This window comes from Chiloscyllium punctatum, chromosome 23 (assembly GCF_047496795.1).
Source record: "Chiloscyllium punctatum isolate Juve2018m chromosome 23, sChiPun1.3, whole genome shotgun sequence".
Classification (NCBI taxonomy): Eukaryota; Metazoa; Chordata; class Chondrichthyes; order Orectolobiformes; family Hemiscylliidae; genus Chiloscyllium; species Chiloscyllium punctatum.
The window spans coordinates 47,496,176-47,515,017 of NC_092761.1; the positions used below are offsets into that span (position 1 = coordinate 47,496,176).

Consider the following 18,842-nt stretch of genomic DNA (forward strand, 5'->3'; position numbering starts at 1 on the left):
ATAAAAATGACAAACAGCAATGGTCCCAAAACAGATCCTTGCGGAACACCACTAGTGACGGCACTCCAAGATGAATCTTTGCCATCGACTACTACCCTCTGTCTTCTTCCAGAGAGCCAATTCCTAATCCAAACCTCCAACTCACCCTCAATGCCATATCTCTGTATTTTCTGCAGTAGCCTACCATGGGGGACCTTATCAAACGCCTTACTAAAATCCATATATACTACATCTACCGCTTTCCCCTCATCTACCTCCTTCGTCACCTTCTCAAAGAATTCAATAAGGTTTGTGAGGCACGACCTGCCCTTCACAAAACCATGCTGACTATCCTTGATCACATCATTCTTATCCAGATGTGCATAAATCCTATCCCTTATAATTCTCTCTAAGACTTTGCCCACAACAGAAGTGAGACTCACTGGCCTATAGTTACTAGGATTATCCCTACTCCCCTTCTTGAACAAGGGAACCACGTTTGCTAGCCTCCAGTCCTCTGGCACTACTCCTGTAGACAAAGAGGACACAAAAATCAAGGCCAATGGCTCTGCAATCTCCTCCCTTGCTTCCCAGAGAATCCTAGGATAAATGCAATCAGGCCCAGGGGACTTATCTATTTTCACCCTTGCCAGAATTTCCAACACCTCTTCTCTACATATCTCAAAGCCATCCATTCTACTTATTCGTGCCTCAGTATTCATATCGACAACAATGTCCTGTTCCTGAGTGAATACTGACGAAAAGTATTCATTCAGCGCCTCCCCAATCTCTTCAGCCTCCACACGCAACTTCCCATTACTATCCTTGATTGGACCTATTCCTTCCCTAGTCATTCTTTTATTCCTAACATACCTATAGAAAGCCTTAGGGTTTTCCCTAATCCTACCAACTAAGGACCTTTCATGTCCCCTCCTTGCTGCTCTTAGCTCTCTCTTCAGGTCCTTCCGGGCTACCTTATAACTCTCAATCGCCCCTATTGAACCTTCACGCCTCATCTTTACAAAGGCCGCCCTCTTCCATTTAACAAGGGATTCCAACTCCTTATTAAACCACGGCTCCTTCACACGACCCTTTCCTCCCTGCCTGATAGGTACGTACTTATCAAGGACACTCAATAGTTGCTCCTTGAACAAGTTCCACATATCAATTACGCTCTTGCCTTGGAATCTACTTTTCCAATCCACACATCCTAAGTCATGCCTCAACGCATCATAATTTCCCTGCCCCCAGCTATAACTCTTGCCCTGTAGTACACACTTATCCCTCCCCATCACGAGACTAAAAATCACCGAATTGTGGTCACTGTCCCCAAAGTGCTCACCTACCTCTAGTTCTAATACCTGGCCTGGTTCGTTACCCAGAACCAAATCCAGTATGGCCTCACATCTTGTTGGCTTATCTACATATTGTGTCAGGAAACTCTCCTGCACACATTGCACAAACACTGACCCATCTAACGAACTTGAGCTATAGCTTTCCCAATCAATATCAGGAAAGTTAAAGTCTCCCATAACAATCACCCTATTACTGTCACTCTTCTCCTGAATCATCTTCGCAATCCTTTCTTCAACGATTCTAGGACTATTAGGAGGCCTGTAAAAGACTCCTAACAGGGTGACCTCACCTCTCCTATTCCTAACCTCAACCCAAACTACCTCAGATGGCAAATCTTCATCCATCTTCCTTTCCACCGCTGTAATACTATCTTTGACAAGCAAAGCCACACCCCCCCCTCTTTTACCCCCACCTCTGACCCTACTAAAACATTTAAACCCTGGAACCTGCAACAGCCAATCCTGTCCCTGATCTAGCCATGTCTCCGTAATAGCCACAACATCGAAGTCCCAGGTACCAACCCACGCTGCGAGTTCACCTACCTTATTTCGTATACTTCTGGCATTAAAGTATACACACTTCAAGCCACTCTTCTGTTTACAGGCACGATCCTTTAAGATTGATACCATATTCTTACCCTCCCTACACTCCAGGTCCTGCACCCTAAAGTTACAGTCTGGGTTCCCATGCCCCTGCAGAGTTAGTTTAAACCCCCCCCAAGAGCACTAGCAAACCTCCCCCCAAGGATACTGGTGCCCCTCAGGTTCAGGTGCAGACCATCCTGTCTATAGAGGTCCCACCTTCCCCAGAAAGAACCCCAGTTATCCAAATACTGAAATCCCTCCCTCCTGCACCATCCCTGTAGCCACGCATTTAACTCTTCTCTCTCCCTATTCCTCGACTCTCTATCACGTGGCACGGGTAACAAACCAGAGACAACAACTCTGTTCGTTCTAACTCTGAGCTTCCAACCTAGCTCCCTAAAAGCCTGTCTAACATCCTCAGCACTCCTACCTATGTCATTGGTGCCAATATGGACCACGACTTCAGGCTGCTCCCCCTCCCCCTTAAGGACCCGGAAAACACGATCAGAGACATCACGTACCCTTGCACCTGGGAGGCAACATACCAAACGTGAGTCTCTCTCGTTCCCACAAAACCGCCTATCTGTGCCCCGAACTATCGAGTCCCCAATTATTATTGCTCTGCTCTTCTCCACCCTTCCCTTCTGAGTAGCGGGGACAGGCTCCGTGCCAGAGGCCTGAGCCCCGTTACTTACCCCTGGTAAGTCGTCCCCCCCACAAGTATCCAAAACGGTATACTTGTTCTTGAGGGGAACGACCACAGGGGGTCCCTGCACTGGCTGCTTCCTCCCAGTCCCCCTCACTGTCACCCATCTATCTGTCATCTTTGGAGTTACTACTTCCCTATAGCTCCGATCTATGACCCCCTCTGCCTCCCGAATGATCCGAAGTTCATCCAACTCCAGCTCCAGTTCCCTAACACGGTCTTGGAGGAGCTGGAGATGGGTGCACTTCCTGCAAGTGTAATCAGCAGGGATGTCCATGGCATCCCTCACCTCATACATGTTGCAGGAGGAACATTGCACTGCCTTCACTGCCATCCCTCTAAAGCTAACCTTTATTTAAAAAAAACTGGGTCTAAAGAATACAACAAGCAAAATTCGGCACTTACCTCCTTACCACAACGGATCTTATTATTAGGTTAGAGGAGGAGGGCGGGAGGGAGGCACTACCTCCGTAGTGCCTCGGGTTCTTCAGCTGCACGCTTTTAAAGGGGAAACAAACCTACCCAGGTAAGCTTACGCTCTACCTGCTTCCGGGTCTCGGCTGCCTCTCTGGTCGTCGTCACTACCCCCTACTGCTCCCGCTCTTTCTGTGAAGAGAGAGTGAAAAAAACCACCGCTACCGGTAAGTACTTTTAAAACAAACAGTCTTACCTTAGCTGCTGCTCGCACTCAAAAAAAATGTGTCAGAAATGGAGAGAATCAAGTAGATAAGGGAAAGAGATAAAGGCAGATTCTATATTTGTAACCTAAAGTAAATTATCTCTTAAGTATTGATCCATTGTACTTTGTAAAATTCCCTTTTTTGTACATATTGACAGGTTTTTAAATTGGAGAGAAAGCGGTTGATGATTTGATGTTGATATTTTCCGCCCTCCCTCTCCGTGCCCCCTCCGGATTGGGCAATGAAGCAAATATCTGATTGGCTACTGAAACAACATTAGGAAATGCTGAACAATGTGACCAATCAGCAACGGCCGCCCCACCATTCCTCCCGAAGGTATAAACAGGGCGCAATGTGGGCGGATTGGAGTATTCTCGGTGACAGTGTTTCTGGGATTAAGGGGGCAATGTCTGGAAGAGGAAAGGGCGGTATGAAAGCGCGCACCAAGGCGAAGTCTCGGTCGTCCCGGGCTGGCCTGCAGTTCCCGGTGGGCCGTATTCACAGATTCCTGAGAAAGGGTAACTATGCTGAGCGTGTGGGGGCCGGAGCGCCGGTCTATCTGGCTGCGGTGCTGGAGTATCTGGCGGCTGAAGTCCTCGAACTGGCCGGGAACGCGGCCCGGGACAACAAGAAAACCCGCATCATCCCCCGGCACCTGCAGCTGGCCGTGCGCAACGACGAGGAGCTCAACAAGCTGCTGGGAGGGGTGACCATCGCTCAGGGAGGGGTGCTGCCTAATATCCAGGCCGTGCTGCTGCCCAAGAAAACCGCCCCCACGAAAAAGTGAAGAGACTGATCTTGATTCTGACAACCCAAAGGCTCTTTTCAGAGCCGCTCACAATATCAGAGAAAGAAACTAGACTCCCACCTCTGTCAGGTTGATTTTTATTTTTGCATTTTTAACACGAGGAGCTTGGGCCTGAAGCGTACATCGTGGTTTATTATAACTCGCTGTTGTAGTAGAGTGCTGTGTGTATTATTTGCTGTAGTGCTATCCCTACCTGTGCGGTCTCTGAATTTAACCCTTGTCATATACATACACCGCCCAGCCCCTGAGATCCTCGTTCTCTGCCAATTTCACACATCAGCTCTTCCTCATGCGGTTGAAGGAAACGACCCAGTACAAGAAACAGTAAGGCCATGAGCTTATCTCTGGTTTATTCTCTGGTGTGTTCATATCAAGCCTCTTTTTTTTTAATTCCCTGTTCACACAGAGAGAAGATATTATCCAATACGGAGTCATTTTCAGCTCCTTCACTGTGTTCATGTATCTCTCGATCATTTCAGGAGCTCCCGCTCCCAGTGGAGCATGAACCCTGGGTTTCACCCCTGGCCAATTAAAGAAGTGTCCCATCTTTGAGTCCGAAGGACAGATATATTGTACGTATTGTTACTTAATTCCCAAAACTCCGCGCCGGGGTCTGTCCGGTTGCAGAATGAGAGGCTTTCTGCTGTTAGATAGAAACTTTCAAAATGGACCGTGAGCAAAGCGAGACAGCGAGACTGCAATACTTAATGTGGTGTCAATTTGCAAGGAAGGAGGGGTCTTAAAAACAGTGTCCATATTAATATGCTCCCCGGGAAGAATGTTGGTGGACTCCCTGCGAAACAGACAGGGAACTCGGCCCATCGAGTTTGTGGGTGGCAGGGTGGTTCAATTCCCGCCTCAGGCTACTCTCTGTGTGGAGTTTGCACATTCTCCCCGTGTCTGTGTGGGTTTCCTCCCACAGTCCAAAAATGTGCAGGTCAGGTGAATTGGCCATGCTAAATTGCCCATAGTGTTAGGTGAAGGGGTAAATGTAGGGGAATGGGTCTGGGCGGGTCAGTGTGGACTGTTTGGGCCGAAGTAATCTAATCTAATCGTCCGTCCATAGAGCACCTACTCAAGGAGACTGGGTATGGGGAGGTTGGAGAACAAGTGTTTAGATTTGTAATGTCAAAACTAATCAGTCATTGAGCACCAATGTATTCTTCCCCGTAAAACTACCACCTTATTTCCTCATATCAAATCGGAAAGAAAGCGGTTGATGATTTGGGGCCAATATGTTTCCATCGACCCCCCCCCCCCCCCCCAATCAGCAGAGGTTTTCCCGAGAATTTATCATCTCCTGCCCGCATTGAGATAATAACGATGTCCGCAGGACATCATTGAAGCGCTGGTGTCCCGGTGTAACTGAACTAAGATTGCTAAACATGTGTCTTTAACTCATGGGACATAAATGCCGAGGTACTGAATTCTCAGCCAGGCTCAGCTCCTTCAATAACACCTGGATTGTTCCAGTGCAACAGCAGCAGCAACTCTTGGGTTTATCATGAGGAGCCCAATGTGCCCTGTGGGGTCCTGCTCTCTCTCTCTCTCTCCATGGTTCCGTGGCTCTGGTTTCTCGGGGTGAGTGTGCAGGGTCGGCCGGGCTCCCATTTCCGCGGATCCGGCCACCCAGCTTGATGTCTTTGGGTGTGGATGGCGCCCAGGTTGGTGTCCTCAAAGAGCCCCCACCAGGGTAAAGTCCCGCTGGCCTCCTGCAGGGCTATCACGGCCGAGCTCTGGAAGCGCAGGGCGCTGTGATCTGTCGCCCCAGGCCCTGGATCAGCAGCTCCCGGGGGAGATTTCTGGGAGTTCCCGCAGAGCCACCGAGCCAGGCCTGGAGCCATGAGGCTCCTTCACTCCGCCATGCCCCGGCCTCTCTCTAACAAGACACCGCTGTTCCCATTTCAATACCAGCTTCTCCTCCTGCCGCTGAATTCCACCAAGTCATTTCTTGGGGATTCTGTGTGAAGCGGGGTTTCTGCCCCAGTGTTCCTCTCTCAAGGCACTGTTTCTCTGAATGTGGGAAATGGAAACACTGGAAGTGTCCCTGAGCTGGTAGTCAGTGACAGTGAGAACAGGACCTCACGCTGATTTATTGTGTTGTCTTGTTAGAGAGGCCGGGGCATGGGCGTTTCAATGAAACAAACTGTTTTTATGAAGCTCTTGTTATTCCTCTCCATGAACATGAGGCTGAAGTCTGTAGGTTTCCCGCTGAGCACTGAGTCCCCGGCCACTGTGCGGAAAGGTTCAGTTACAGACACAGTTCGGGGCTGGAGTGAGCTGGAGGAGGAGCTGGATGGTCAGAGCCATTTCTGGGCTCTGTCTGTCCCTCACTTTCCTGCCGGGACTGTCTCTCACTCTCTGTCCCTTTCTCAGTCAGGGCCCGAGCCAGGCTGTATCATCAGGGAAGGGGAGGCAGCTCCGCTCTCATTCAGCAGCGGTTTGAGTGAAGGAACGTGATGTCTGGGAGAGGTAAAGGGCCTGGGGAAAGGTGGAGTGAAGCAGTATCTAGAGCAAAGAACATTACAGCCCAGGAGCAGGCCCTTCGGCCCTCCAATCCTGTGCTGATCCACATCCTTTATCTAAACCTGTCACCTATTTTCTAAGGATCCCCCGCTCCCTGCCCATTCATGTATCTGTCTCGATACATCTTAAATGACCGTTGTTGCGCCCTCCCACACCACTTCCGCTGATAATACATTCCATGCACCCACCACCCTCTGCCTAAAGAACTCTCCATGCATATCTCCTTTAAACTTTTCCCCCTCTCACATTGAACTCCTGACTCTTAGTAATGAGTTCCCCACTCTGGGAAAATGCTTCTTGCTATCCACCCTGTCTATACCCATCATGACTTTGTCGACCTCAATCAGATATCCCCTCAATCTCCATTCCTCTCATGAAAATAATCCTAATCCAATCAATTTCTTTTAATAACTAGCATGCTCCATATCCTGGTGAACCTCCTCTGCATCCTCTCCAAAGCATCCACACCCTTTTGGTAATGTGGTAACCAGAACTGTAGGCCGTATTTCAAATGTGGCTGAACCAAAGTCCGGCCACTGTAACATGACCTGCCAACTCTTGTACTCAATACCGCGTCTGATGAAGGAAAGCATGCCGTATGCCTTCTAGACCAATCCATTACCTGCATTGATGCCACTTGGACTTGAACACCTGGATCTCTCTGTACATCAATTTGCCCCCGGGCTTTCCCATTTACTGTATTGTTTGCTCTAGAATTGAATCCTCCAATTGCATCACCTCGCATTTGCCCCGATTTCTCTGTTCAGCTCTCCAATTTATCTATATTCTGCTATATTCTCTGACAGTCCCCTCCACTATCCGCTACTCCACCAATGTTACTGTCATCTGCAAATTTGCTGATCAGACCACCTATATCTTCTACCAGATCATTTATGTATATCACAAACAACAGTGATCCCAACATTGTTCCCTGCGGAACACCACTGGTCACAGATCTCCATTTTGAGAAATTCAACTTTGTCACTTCCTCAAAGAACTCTATTAACTTGGTAAAACATGACTTACCCCGCACAAAATCATGTTGCCCATCTCTGATAAGCCCATTTTTTCCAAATGTAAATAGATCCTATCCTTCGTATCTTCTCCAGCAGCTTCCTTACCACTGACATCAGGCTCACTGGTCTATAAGTACCTGGATCATCCCTGCTACCTTTCCAAAACAAGGGGACAACATTAGCGCAACTCCAACCCTCCGGGACTTCACCAGTGTTCAAGGATGCTGCAAAGGTGTCTGTTATGACCCCAGCTATTTCCTCTCTCACTTCCCTCAGTAACCTGGGATAGATCCCATCCGCACCTGGGGACTTGTCCACCTTAATGCCTTTTGGAATATCCAGCACTTCCTCCCACCTTATGCCATCTTGACCGAGAATAAATCAGACATCTATCCCTGACCTCAACATTCATCATATCCTTGTCCTCGGTGAATAGCAATGCAAAGTACTCATTAAGAATCTCACCTATTTTCTCTGACTCCACACATAACTTTCCTCCTTTTTTCCTTGAGTGGGCCAACCCTTTCTCTAGCTGTCCTCTTGCACCTTATATATAAATAAAAGGCTTTGGGATTTTGCTTAACCCTGTTTGCTAAAGATATAGAATATAGAACATTACAGCGCAGTACAGGCCCTTCAGCTCTCGATGTTGCGCCGCCCTGTCATACTAATCTGAAGCCCATCCCACCTACACTATTCAATGCACATCCATATGTCTGTCCAATGATGACTTAAATGCACTTAGACTTGGTGAATCTACTATCATTGCAGGCAAAGCATTCCATACCTTTACTACTCTCTGAGTAACGATATTTCATGACCCCTTTTAGCCCTCTGAATTCATCATTTCAGATTGGTCCTACATTCCTGATAACCTTTCAAAGCTTCGGCTGTCCTCAGTCACCTAGACCTTATGTATGCTTCCTTTTTCCTTTTCGCTAGTCTCACAATTTCACCTGTCATCCATAGTTCCCTAATCTTGCCATTTCTATCCCTCTTTTTCACAGGGCCAAGTCTGTCCTGCATGCAAATCAACCTCTCTTTAAAACCCTCCCCATATATCAAATGTGGATTTATCTTCTAACAGCTACTCCCAATCTACATTCCCCAGCTCCTGTCGAATTTTGGTATAATTGGCCTTCCCCCAATTTAGCACTCTTCCTTTAGGACCACCTTTGTCTTTGTCCATGAATATTGTAAAACTTACGGAATTGTGATCACTATTCCAAAGTCAGCCCCTACTTAAACTTCAACCACCTGACCGGGCTCAGTCCCCAACACCAGGTCCACTATGGACCCTTCCCAAGTTTGAACAACCGCCAAACCTCAAACAGATCATTGTAGCAGGCTGCCCAGCTCTCAGGACAACTCCATACAACCCTGTCACGGTAGGCGCTGCAAGATGTGTTAGAGTGTGGACATGGATACCAACATTACACGTGGGGACACCTCCCACCTTGTACGTGGCAGGTACTCGTGACTCAATGAACGTTGTCTATCTTATATGTTGCAGGCAAGGATGACCTGTGGTGTGGTGCATTGGGGAAACCGAGCAAAGGCTACGATAACGGATGAATGGGCACCGCAATCAACAGACAGGAAGGTTCCCTCCCAGCTGGGGAACACTTCAGTGGTCCAGGACATTCGACCTTGGACTTTTGGGACAGGCAGCCGTGAAAAGTGGCCAAGTAGAGACTGATAGTTAAGTTCGGTACCCATAGGGAGGACCTCAGCCGGGACCTTGGGTTCATGTCACATTACAGGTGACTACCATTCCATTATACACACAAACACTCTCTCTCTCACACACACACACACACACACACACACATGGACACACATATATACAGACGCTCACACAGACATCCACACACACTCCTACACTCACACGTGCACCCCCTCACGGACTTAAGACACTCTGCACTCGCTACACGCACATAGACTTTCTCACACCCACAACCCCCACCCCAGACACACACACACACACACACACACACAAAGACCCACATGCACACATATATTTTGTGGGGTGAATTTGTACTTGCAGAGTTACATTTTACTTTGCTCAAAAACTGCATACATTCATGTCGAACTCTGAGCTCAAAAACTGCATGAATTTATGTAAAACTCCGTTATCTCACATTTTAGATTAGAATCAATGTAAACATCATGGCACAGACAGAGAACACAGGGGGCTAACACCTTCAACATATTGTCGAGCTATCACCCATTATTAACAGCTAACCTGAGAATGCAACTTTGAAAAAAAAGGTTTTGCGAATTACACATGAAAGAAGTGAAACTATCTTGGTATTCAAACAGATGAAAGACTCAACAGACAATCAAGTTATCAATGCATAATTTCAGTTACATCACACTAAATTTTTTGCTCTAAATCCTGTGTGTTAGGATTGAGCCCTCCACTACTACCTGATGAAGGAGCGATGCTCCAATAGTTAGTGTGCTTCCAATTAAACCTGTTGGACTATAACCTGGTGTTGTGTGATTTTTAACTTTTTACACCCCAGTCCAAAATCGGCATCTCCATTTCGTGGATTCAGATTGCTAGTTTTCTGCCTGTTTGTCCTATATTGTGTGTCCTGCAGTCTTTGGATGGAATCGTGTAAGTTTGTTTGTTTTCCATATGATGGGTATGGGGTCTTTTGTCCTGCTGAGTTGTTGTCTGAGCTTGACTGTCAGTTTAGGAGCTGTCATGAATCCCTGTGGATGGAGAAGTCTGGCTGTCAGTTCTGAGATATGTCTTAATGTAAGATGAAGTTGCATGTCCTCATTGCGTTGTTTGTCTGTTAGGTAGGTGCAGATGAAGTTATGAGAATATCTGTTTTTGGCGAATACTCTGTAGAGGTGTTGTTCTACTTCCCTTCGTAGGTCAGCAGCGCTCAGTGTGTGGAGCTCTTTTGTGCAGGGTCCTAATGCAGCTTCTCTTGTGAGCGTGTTCAGTGCAGGATCTTGTTGGTGTGTATGGTACAGTTTTGTGGTGCATTCACTGTTTTATGTTCTTTCGACCATCCCATCCATGGGAGTTGATTGTTATAGAACATAGAACAATACAGCGCAGAACAGGCCCTTTGGCCCTCGATATTGCGCAGACCTGTGGAATTTTCTTAGCTCGTCCCGCTACACTATCCCAAAATCATCCATAAGCTTATCTAAGGATTGCTTAAATCTCCCTAATGTGGCTGAGTTGACTACCTTAGCAGGTAGGGTATTCCACGTCCTTACCACTCTCTGTGTAAAGAATTTGCCTCTGACATCAGTCTTTAATCTATCAACCCTCAATTTGTAATTACACGCTGATGTCATCATCCTTGGAAAAAGTCTTTCTCTGTCTACCCTATCTAATCCTCTGATCACCTTGTATGTCTCTATCAAATCCCCCCTTAGCCGCCTTCTTTCCAGGGCTCTCAGCCTTTCCTCATAAGACCTTCCCTCCAGATCAGGCAACATCCTCTGCACCTTTTCCAATGCTTCCACATCCTTCCCGAAATATGGCGACCAGAACTGTACACAATATTCCAAGAGTGGCCGCACCGGCGTTTTGTATATTTGCAGCATGAATTTGTGGCTCCGGAACACAATCTCTCTACCACTGAAACCTAACACACCGTATGCCGCCTTAACAACACTATCCACCTGGTTGGCAACTTTCAGGGATCTATGCACATGGACTCCAAGATCCCTCTGCACATCCACACTACCAAGAATCTTTCCATTGACCAAGTACCCTGCCATCCTGTTATTCTTCCCAAAGTGCATCACCTCACATTTAGCTGCATTGAACGCCATTTGCCACCTCTCAGCCCAATTCTGCGGTTTATCCAAATCCCCCTGCAATCTGTAACATTTTTCCAAACTATCCACTACTCCACCGACTTTATTGTCGTCTGCAAATTTACTAATCCACCCATCTATGCCTGTGTCTAAGTTATTTATAAAAATGACAAACAGCAGTGGTCCCAAAACAGACCCTTGTGGCACACCACTAGTAACTGGACTCCAGACTGAATATTTTCCATCAACCATCACTCACTGCCTTCTTTCAGAAAGCCAGTTTCTAATCCAAAATGCTATCTTCACCCTCAATTCCATGCCTCTGCATTTTCTCCATCAGCCTACCATGTGGAACCTTGTCAAAGGCTTTACTGAAGTCCATGTGTACCACGTCAGCTGCCCTACCCTCATCTACATGCTTGGTCACCTTCTCAAAAAACTCAGTGAGGTTTGTGAGACATGACCTGCTCTTGAAACCATGTTGACTATCTGAAATCAAATCGTTACTTGCTAGATGATTATAGATCTCATCTCTTATAATCCTTTCCAAAACCTTTCCTACAATAGAAGTAAGGCTCACTGGTCTATAATTACCTGGGTCATCTCTGCTACCCTTCTTGAACAATGGCACAACATTTGCAATCCTCCAGTCCTCAGGTACTAAACCCATAGACAATGACAACTCAAATATCAAAGCCAACCGTTCTGCTATTTCCTCCCTAGCTTCCCAGAGAATCCTCAGATAAATCCCATCCGGCCCAGGGGACTTGTCTACTTTCACTCCTTCTAGAATTGATAACACCTGTGCGTAACCATCCTCAATCCTTTCTAGTCTAATATCTTGTAACTCATTCTTCTCCTGTACAATATTCTCCTTATCCTGAGTAAACACCGATAAGAAATGATCATTTAGCACCTCTCCAATCTCTACAGGGTCTACCTTCAACTTCCCACTTCTGTCTTTGACTGGCCCTATTCCTACCCTAATCATCCTTTTATTCCTCACATACCTATAGAAAGCTTTAGGGTTCTCCTTTATTCTATTTGCTAAAGTCTGCTCGTGTCCTCTCTTTGCTCTTCTTAACTCTCTCTTTAAATCCTTCCAAGCTGATCTGTAACTCTCCATCGCCTCATCTGAACCATCTTGCCTCATCAACACATAAGCCTCCTTCTTCTGCTTAACCAGAGATGCAATTTCTGTAGTAAACCACGGTTCCCTTACCTTATCACTTCCTCCCTGCCTGACAGGGACATACCTATCAAGGATCAGCAATATCTGTTCCTTAAACCAGCTCCACATTTTGATTGTCTGCAGTTTATCCAAATCCTACCCCATTCTATGCATCCTAATTCTTGCCTAATAGCATTATAATTGCCCTTGCCCCATCGATAACTCTTGACCTGTGGCATGTACCTATCCCTTTTCATCGCTAAACTAAACATAACTGAATTATGGTCACTCTCTCCAAAGTGCTCACCTACAACTAAATCAAACACCTGGCCTGATACATTACCAAGCACCAGATCCAGTGTGACCTCCCCTCTTGTCAGCCCTTTGACATACAGTGTCAGGAAACCCTCCTGTACACATTGGACAAAAACTGATCCAACCGACGTACTAGAGCTATAATATTTCCAGTCAATGTTGGGGAAGTTAAAGTCCCCGATAATGACCACCCTGTTCCTTTCACTCCTACCCAGAATAATTTTGCTAATCCTCTCTCCCGCCTCCCTGGAACTCTGCGGAGGCCTATAAAAAAATCCAAGCAGTGTGACCTCTCCTCTCCTGTTTCTAACCTCAGCCCACACTACCTCAGTCGACGAGTCCTCAGCAAAAGTTCTCTCAGCCACCGTTATACTATCTTTGACTAATAAGGCCTTGCCTCCACCTCTTTTACTGCCTTGCTTGTATTTAATGAAAGATCTAAACCCTGGAACCTGCAACATCCATTCCTCACCCTGCTCTATCCATGTCTCCGAAGTGCCTACAACGTCAAAGTCCCAGGTACCTATCCATGCTGCAAGCTCACCTACCTTATTTCAGATACTTCTGGCGTTGAAGTAGACACACTTCAAACCACTTTGCTGTATGCCAGCACATTCCTGTGACCCTGAAATCCTGTCCCTGTCCTTCCTACTTTCATTCCTCTCTGCACTGCAACGACACCTCCGGCTCCCATGCCCCTGCTGAGCTAGTTTAAGCCCACCTGAATAGCATCAGCAAATGTCCCACCCAGGATATTAGTACCCCTCTGGTTCAAGTGAAGACCATCCTGTTTGCACAGGTCCCACCTTCCCCAGAATGAGCCCCAATTATCCAAGTACCTGAAACCCTCCCTCCTGCACCATCCTTGTAGCCATGTGATCAGCTGATATCTCTCCCTATTCCTTGCTTCACCAACCGTGAGTCTTGTTCGTTCCCAACAAACCTTCTATCTGAGCCTCTAACTATTGAGTCCACAATGACTAACACTCTCCACCTTTCCCTCCTTCCCTTCTGTGCAACAGGGATAGGCTCTGTGCTAGAGACCTGGGCCCTACTGCATACCCCTTGTAAGTCGTCCCCAAACAGTATCCAAAACGGTATACATGTTTTTCAGGGGAACGACCACAGGGGAACCTTCCACTGACTGTATTTTCCCATTTCAAACTGTCACCCTGTTGGTTTCCTCTTCTCTCATAATTCTCACCCTGTGAGCATGGTGTTGATAATCCAGTGTGTGTTCTCAATTTCTGTTCTCTTAATCATAAACAAAAGGTTGGCAGAAAACAGAGTGTTCATAAATGGGTCTCTTTTAGATTGTCAGAATGTGATAAGTCGGGACCCACAGGGTTTTACTGAGCCACATCTTTATACAGATTATACCAGTGACTTCGATGAGGGAAATGAAGTCATGGTTGTTACATTTTGTGATGATACAAAGCTAGGCAGGAAAGGTTGTTGTGAAGAAACCTTAATTTCCCTACTTCAGGCTGCAGTCTTTTTTGATTTGAATTTTTCAGGTAAAGTATGATACAGCAAAATGCGAAATTGTTCACTCCAGGAAAAAGAGGAAACAGAAACAGTCCGGGCAACAAGTGCAGGATTCTGTGGTGCAGGGGGATCTAGGGGGCCTACTGTCTGACACTGTAGTTACAGTAAGAGATGAAGAAGGTGCATAGAATGTTACCCTTTGTCAGGAGCGGACTTGAACAGAAAAATAAGCAGTTTATGATTCAGTTGTATATGACAGTAGTAAAGCAATAGCTCAGCAACAGTGTGTAGTTTTGGTCTTTTTATTAAGAAAGGATGTAAATGCAGTCAAGCCAGTTGAATGGATGTTTACTGGACTGATACTTGAATGAGTGAGTTTGTCTGATATACTGGAGAGACTGTTATATTCACATGCGTGTAGGAGAGAGAGAGAGAGGTGACTTGGCTGATGTGTTTAATGTCCTGAATGGGTTCCGGCAAGATGAATGTGGACATATTTCCTCTTATGGCTAAGTCCAGAATGGGGGCAAAATGCAAAGTCTTTGTTTTAGGACCGAGATGAGGTTTTAGTTTTCCCTGAGAGTACTACAACTTCAGAGCTCTTTGCCTCAGAAGGCGGTGGAGACTAGGTCGTTGAACATTTCTAAGATAATAGACAATAGACAATAGGTGTAGGAGTAGGCCATTCTGCCCTTCGAGCCTGCACCACCATTCAATATGATCATGGCTGATCATCCTCAATCTGTATCCTGTTCCTGCCTTATCTCCATAACCCTTGATTCCACTATCCTTGAGAGCTCTATCCAACTCTTTCTTGAATGTAATCTCCTAACATCCTCATCACATTTCACCCTGCCACCCAACTTAGTATCATCAGCAAATTTGCTAATGTTATTGCGAATACCATCTTCTATATCATTAACATATATTGTAAAAAGCTGCGGTCCCAGTACTGATCCCTGCGGTATCCCACTGGTCACTGCCTGACATTCCAAAATGGAGCCGTTTATCACTACTCTTTGTTTCCTGTCAGCCAACCAACTTTCAATCCAAGTTAGTACTTTGCTCCCAATACCATGCACCCTAATTTTGCTCACTAACCTCCTGTGTGGGACTTTATCAAAAGCTTTCTGAAAGTCCAGGTACACTACATCTATTGGATCTCCCTCGTCCATCTTCAGAGTTACATCCTCAAAAAATTACAGAAAATCAGTCAAGCATGATTTCCCCTTGATAAATCCATGCTGACTCTGACCTATCCTGTTACTACTATCCAGATGTGTCGTAATTTCATCCTTTATAATGGACTCCAGCATCTTTCCCACCACTGAGGTCAGACTAACTGGTCTATAATTTCCTGTTTTCTCTCTCCCACCTTTCTTAAAAAGTGGTACAACATTAGCCAGCCTCCAATCCGCAGGAACTGATCCCGAATCTATCAAACTCTGGAAAATAATCACCAACGCATCCACGATTTCTCGAGCCACCTCCTTCAGTACCCTGAGATGTAGACCATCAGGCCCCGGGGACTTATCAACCTTTAGACCTAACAGTCTCTCCAACACTAATTCTGGGCAAATATAAATTCCCTTAAGTTCAGGTCTTTCAGCCACTGTTACCTCAGGGAGATTGCTTAAGTCTTCCCCAGTAAACACAGATCTGAAGTACCAATTCAATTCTTCTGCCATTTCTTTGTTCCCCGTAATATATTCCCCTGTTTCTGTCCTCAAGGGCCCAATTTTAGTCTTAACCATTTTTTTGCCTTTCACATACCTAAAAAAGCTTTTACTATCCTCCTTTATATTTTTGGCCAGTTTACCTTTGTACCTCATTTTTTCTCTGCGTATTTCCTTCTTAGTAATCCTCTGTTTTTCTTTAAAAGCTTCCCAGTCCTCTGTTTTCCCACTTATCTTTGCTATGTGATAAAGTTAAAAGAGAAAAAGTATATGTTTCTTAACTTCCCTCATCAGCCACGGCCACCCATGCCTCCTCCTAGGATCTTTCTTCCTTTTTGGAATGAACTGATCCTGCAACTTCTGCATTATACCCAGAAATATCTGCCATTGTTCCTCCACTATCATCCCTGCTAAGGTATTGCACCATTGAACTTTAGCCAGCTCCTCCCTCATAGCTCCATAGTTCCCTTTATTCAACTGAAATATTGTCACTTCAAGATGCAAGTGGATAGACTGTTCTTCAGCCAGGCTTTCACAAGTTATTGAGTGTAGCTGAGAATTCAGAGCATGAGCAGATTGGTCATGGTCTTATTGTCTGATGGAGTAGACAAGGGGGGCCTGTGGTTCATATGTTGACTTTTGTGTTCGTACATGTCACACTGAACCGTATGAGGAGAGATTGGGACAGATGCATGACTGTGATTTTATGGGGAGACTCTCACTTCCATTATTCTTATTCTAAATCAATTCCACAGGATATTAGGAGAAGATTCACTGTCAGGAAACTGCAACAAAACATCACATCAGGATTTCATGGTGTCGCCCACTTCATTGTAACCTGAATCTCACTGGGTTTTGAACATGGAAGGAGAAAACATTGCTCACAGAGATGAGAAACTGTACGCATGTTGTCTGTGTACACAAGCATTCAACCGATCATCTGACCTCTCGAAACATATACACAGCCACAAGGCAAAACTGTGGAAATGTGGGGACTGTGGGAAGGGATTCTGATCTCCAACTGAACTGGAAACTCATCGGCGCAGTCACACTGAGGAAAGGCCATTTACCTGCTCAGAGTGTGGCAAGGGATTCACTCAGAAATCCCACCTTCTGCGACAGCAACGTGTTCACACTGGGGAGAGACCGTTCTCCTGCTCGGAGTGTGGGCAGGGATTCACTAACTCCTCCAACCTGCTGATACACCAGTGAGTTCATACTGGGGAGAGGCCATTCATCTGCTCTACATGTGGGAAGGGATTCACTTTGGCATCCAGCCTCCAGACGCATCAGCGAATTCACACAAGGGAAAAACCATTCACCAGTTCCTAGTGTGGGTAGGGAGCCCCAAGCAGCTGTAGAGTCCTGTGTGGAATAAATGGGAAATTGTTCTGATTCTGTTGATTTACAACACATTGGATATTGTTTTCAGTTCAGAATAATCAAGGATTAATTTTAGTTGAAAAATCTAGAGATTGAAAGTTTTTTATTCAATTTGAAGGAGATCTGACTGGACTTAGAATCAAGTTTAGTTTCTCTGCTGCATAGAGCTCAGAACAATTCAGGAAAAGCTGTCACCTCCAGTAGAATAGTGTAGTTTGTGCAACTTCTCATCCAGGAGCATCTGATTTGAGCTCTGAAAGTTTGAGAAGCAGAAAATGTTTAACATCTGAAATTTGAGAGTATTCATGAAAGAAACCTGTATAGTTCACAGGAAACATCTGGGACAAATCAATGTTAGCTTACAGATTTGATAGTGAGGTGTAATTTCTCTGTGTACATCACCTGCTACACCTATGTGCTGGCATCAATCAGGAGGGCTAATGGAATATCAGTCCTTATTTCAAGGGGAGTGGGTGGGAGGGTGATGTATATGAATAGGAAAGTCTTACTGCAACTGTAGAAGGTGTCAGGGGGGCCTAATAGGAGAAAGTGAGGACTGCAGATGCTGGAGATCAGAGCTGAAGAATGTGTTGCTGGAAAAGCGCAACAGGTCAGGCATCATCCGAGGAGCAGGAGAATCGACGTTTTGGGCATAAGCCTGAAATATTCCTGAAGAAGGGCTTATGCCCGAAACGTCGATTCTCCTGCTCCTTGGATGCTGCCTGATTTGCTGCGCTTTTCCAGCAACACATTTTTCAGCTCAGGGGGACCTAATGTCAAGTACTGATAGTAGTTTTGGTTCCCTTTTTAAAAGAAAAATCCTTTTATTGGAGGCAAGTTCCGAGAATGTTCTTTAGGATGACCCTGGTATGGAGGGATTGTCTTATGAGAAAAGACTAAACAGATTGGGGTTTTGAACTGGAGTTTCAAAGAGTGAGAGGTGATCTCATTGCAACTTACTGGATTCTATCGGGGTTGACAGGGTAAATGCTGAGAGGGCTGTTTCCACCTTATGGAAGAGTTTCTAGTCAGCGGGCATCGTTTCCAAATGTAGGGCTGCCAATTCAAGACAGAGATGAGGAGGCATTTCTTCTCTCAGAGTGTATAAGTGTTTGGAATTCGTTGCCACAGAGAGTCGTAGTCAGCCAGGCTGCCCAGGTATCCTGAACTGAACTAGTTCCATTTGCCTGCCTTTGGCCCATATTTCTCTAAATCTTTTCCTATTCATGAACCTGTCCAAATGTCTTTTCAATGTTGTAATAGTACCCACCTTTACCACTTCATCTGGTAGCTCATTCCATACACACATCGCTTTCTGTGTGAAAAGGTTGCCCATCAGGTCCCTTTTAAATCTTTCCCCTC

At 45.9% G+C, this 18,842-nt stretch overlaps 1 protein-coding gene and 1 pseudogene across 1 annotated transcript in view; both read left to right on the plus strand.

The window, feature by feature from the left end:
• The first annotated feature begins 3,546 nt into the window (after positions 1-3,546).
• On the plus strand, positions 3,547-10,091 carry LOC140494064 (histone H2A-like; annotated as a pseudogene).
• Positions 6,298-18,842, plus strand: part of LOC140493951 (uncharacterized) — a 296,726-nt gene continuing 284,181 nt past the window's right edge. Inside the window, 1 exon segment of the mRNA XM_072592902.1 lies at positions 6,298-6,412. Coding sequence (XP_072449003.1) covers positions 6,298-6,412 — 115 coding nt within the window.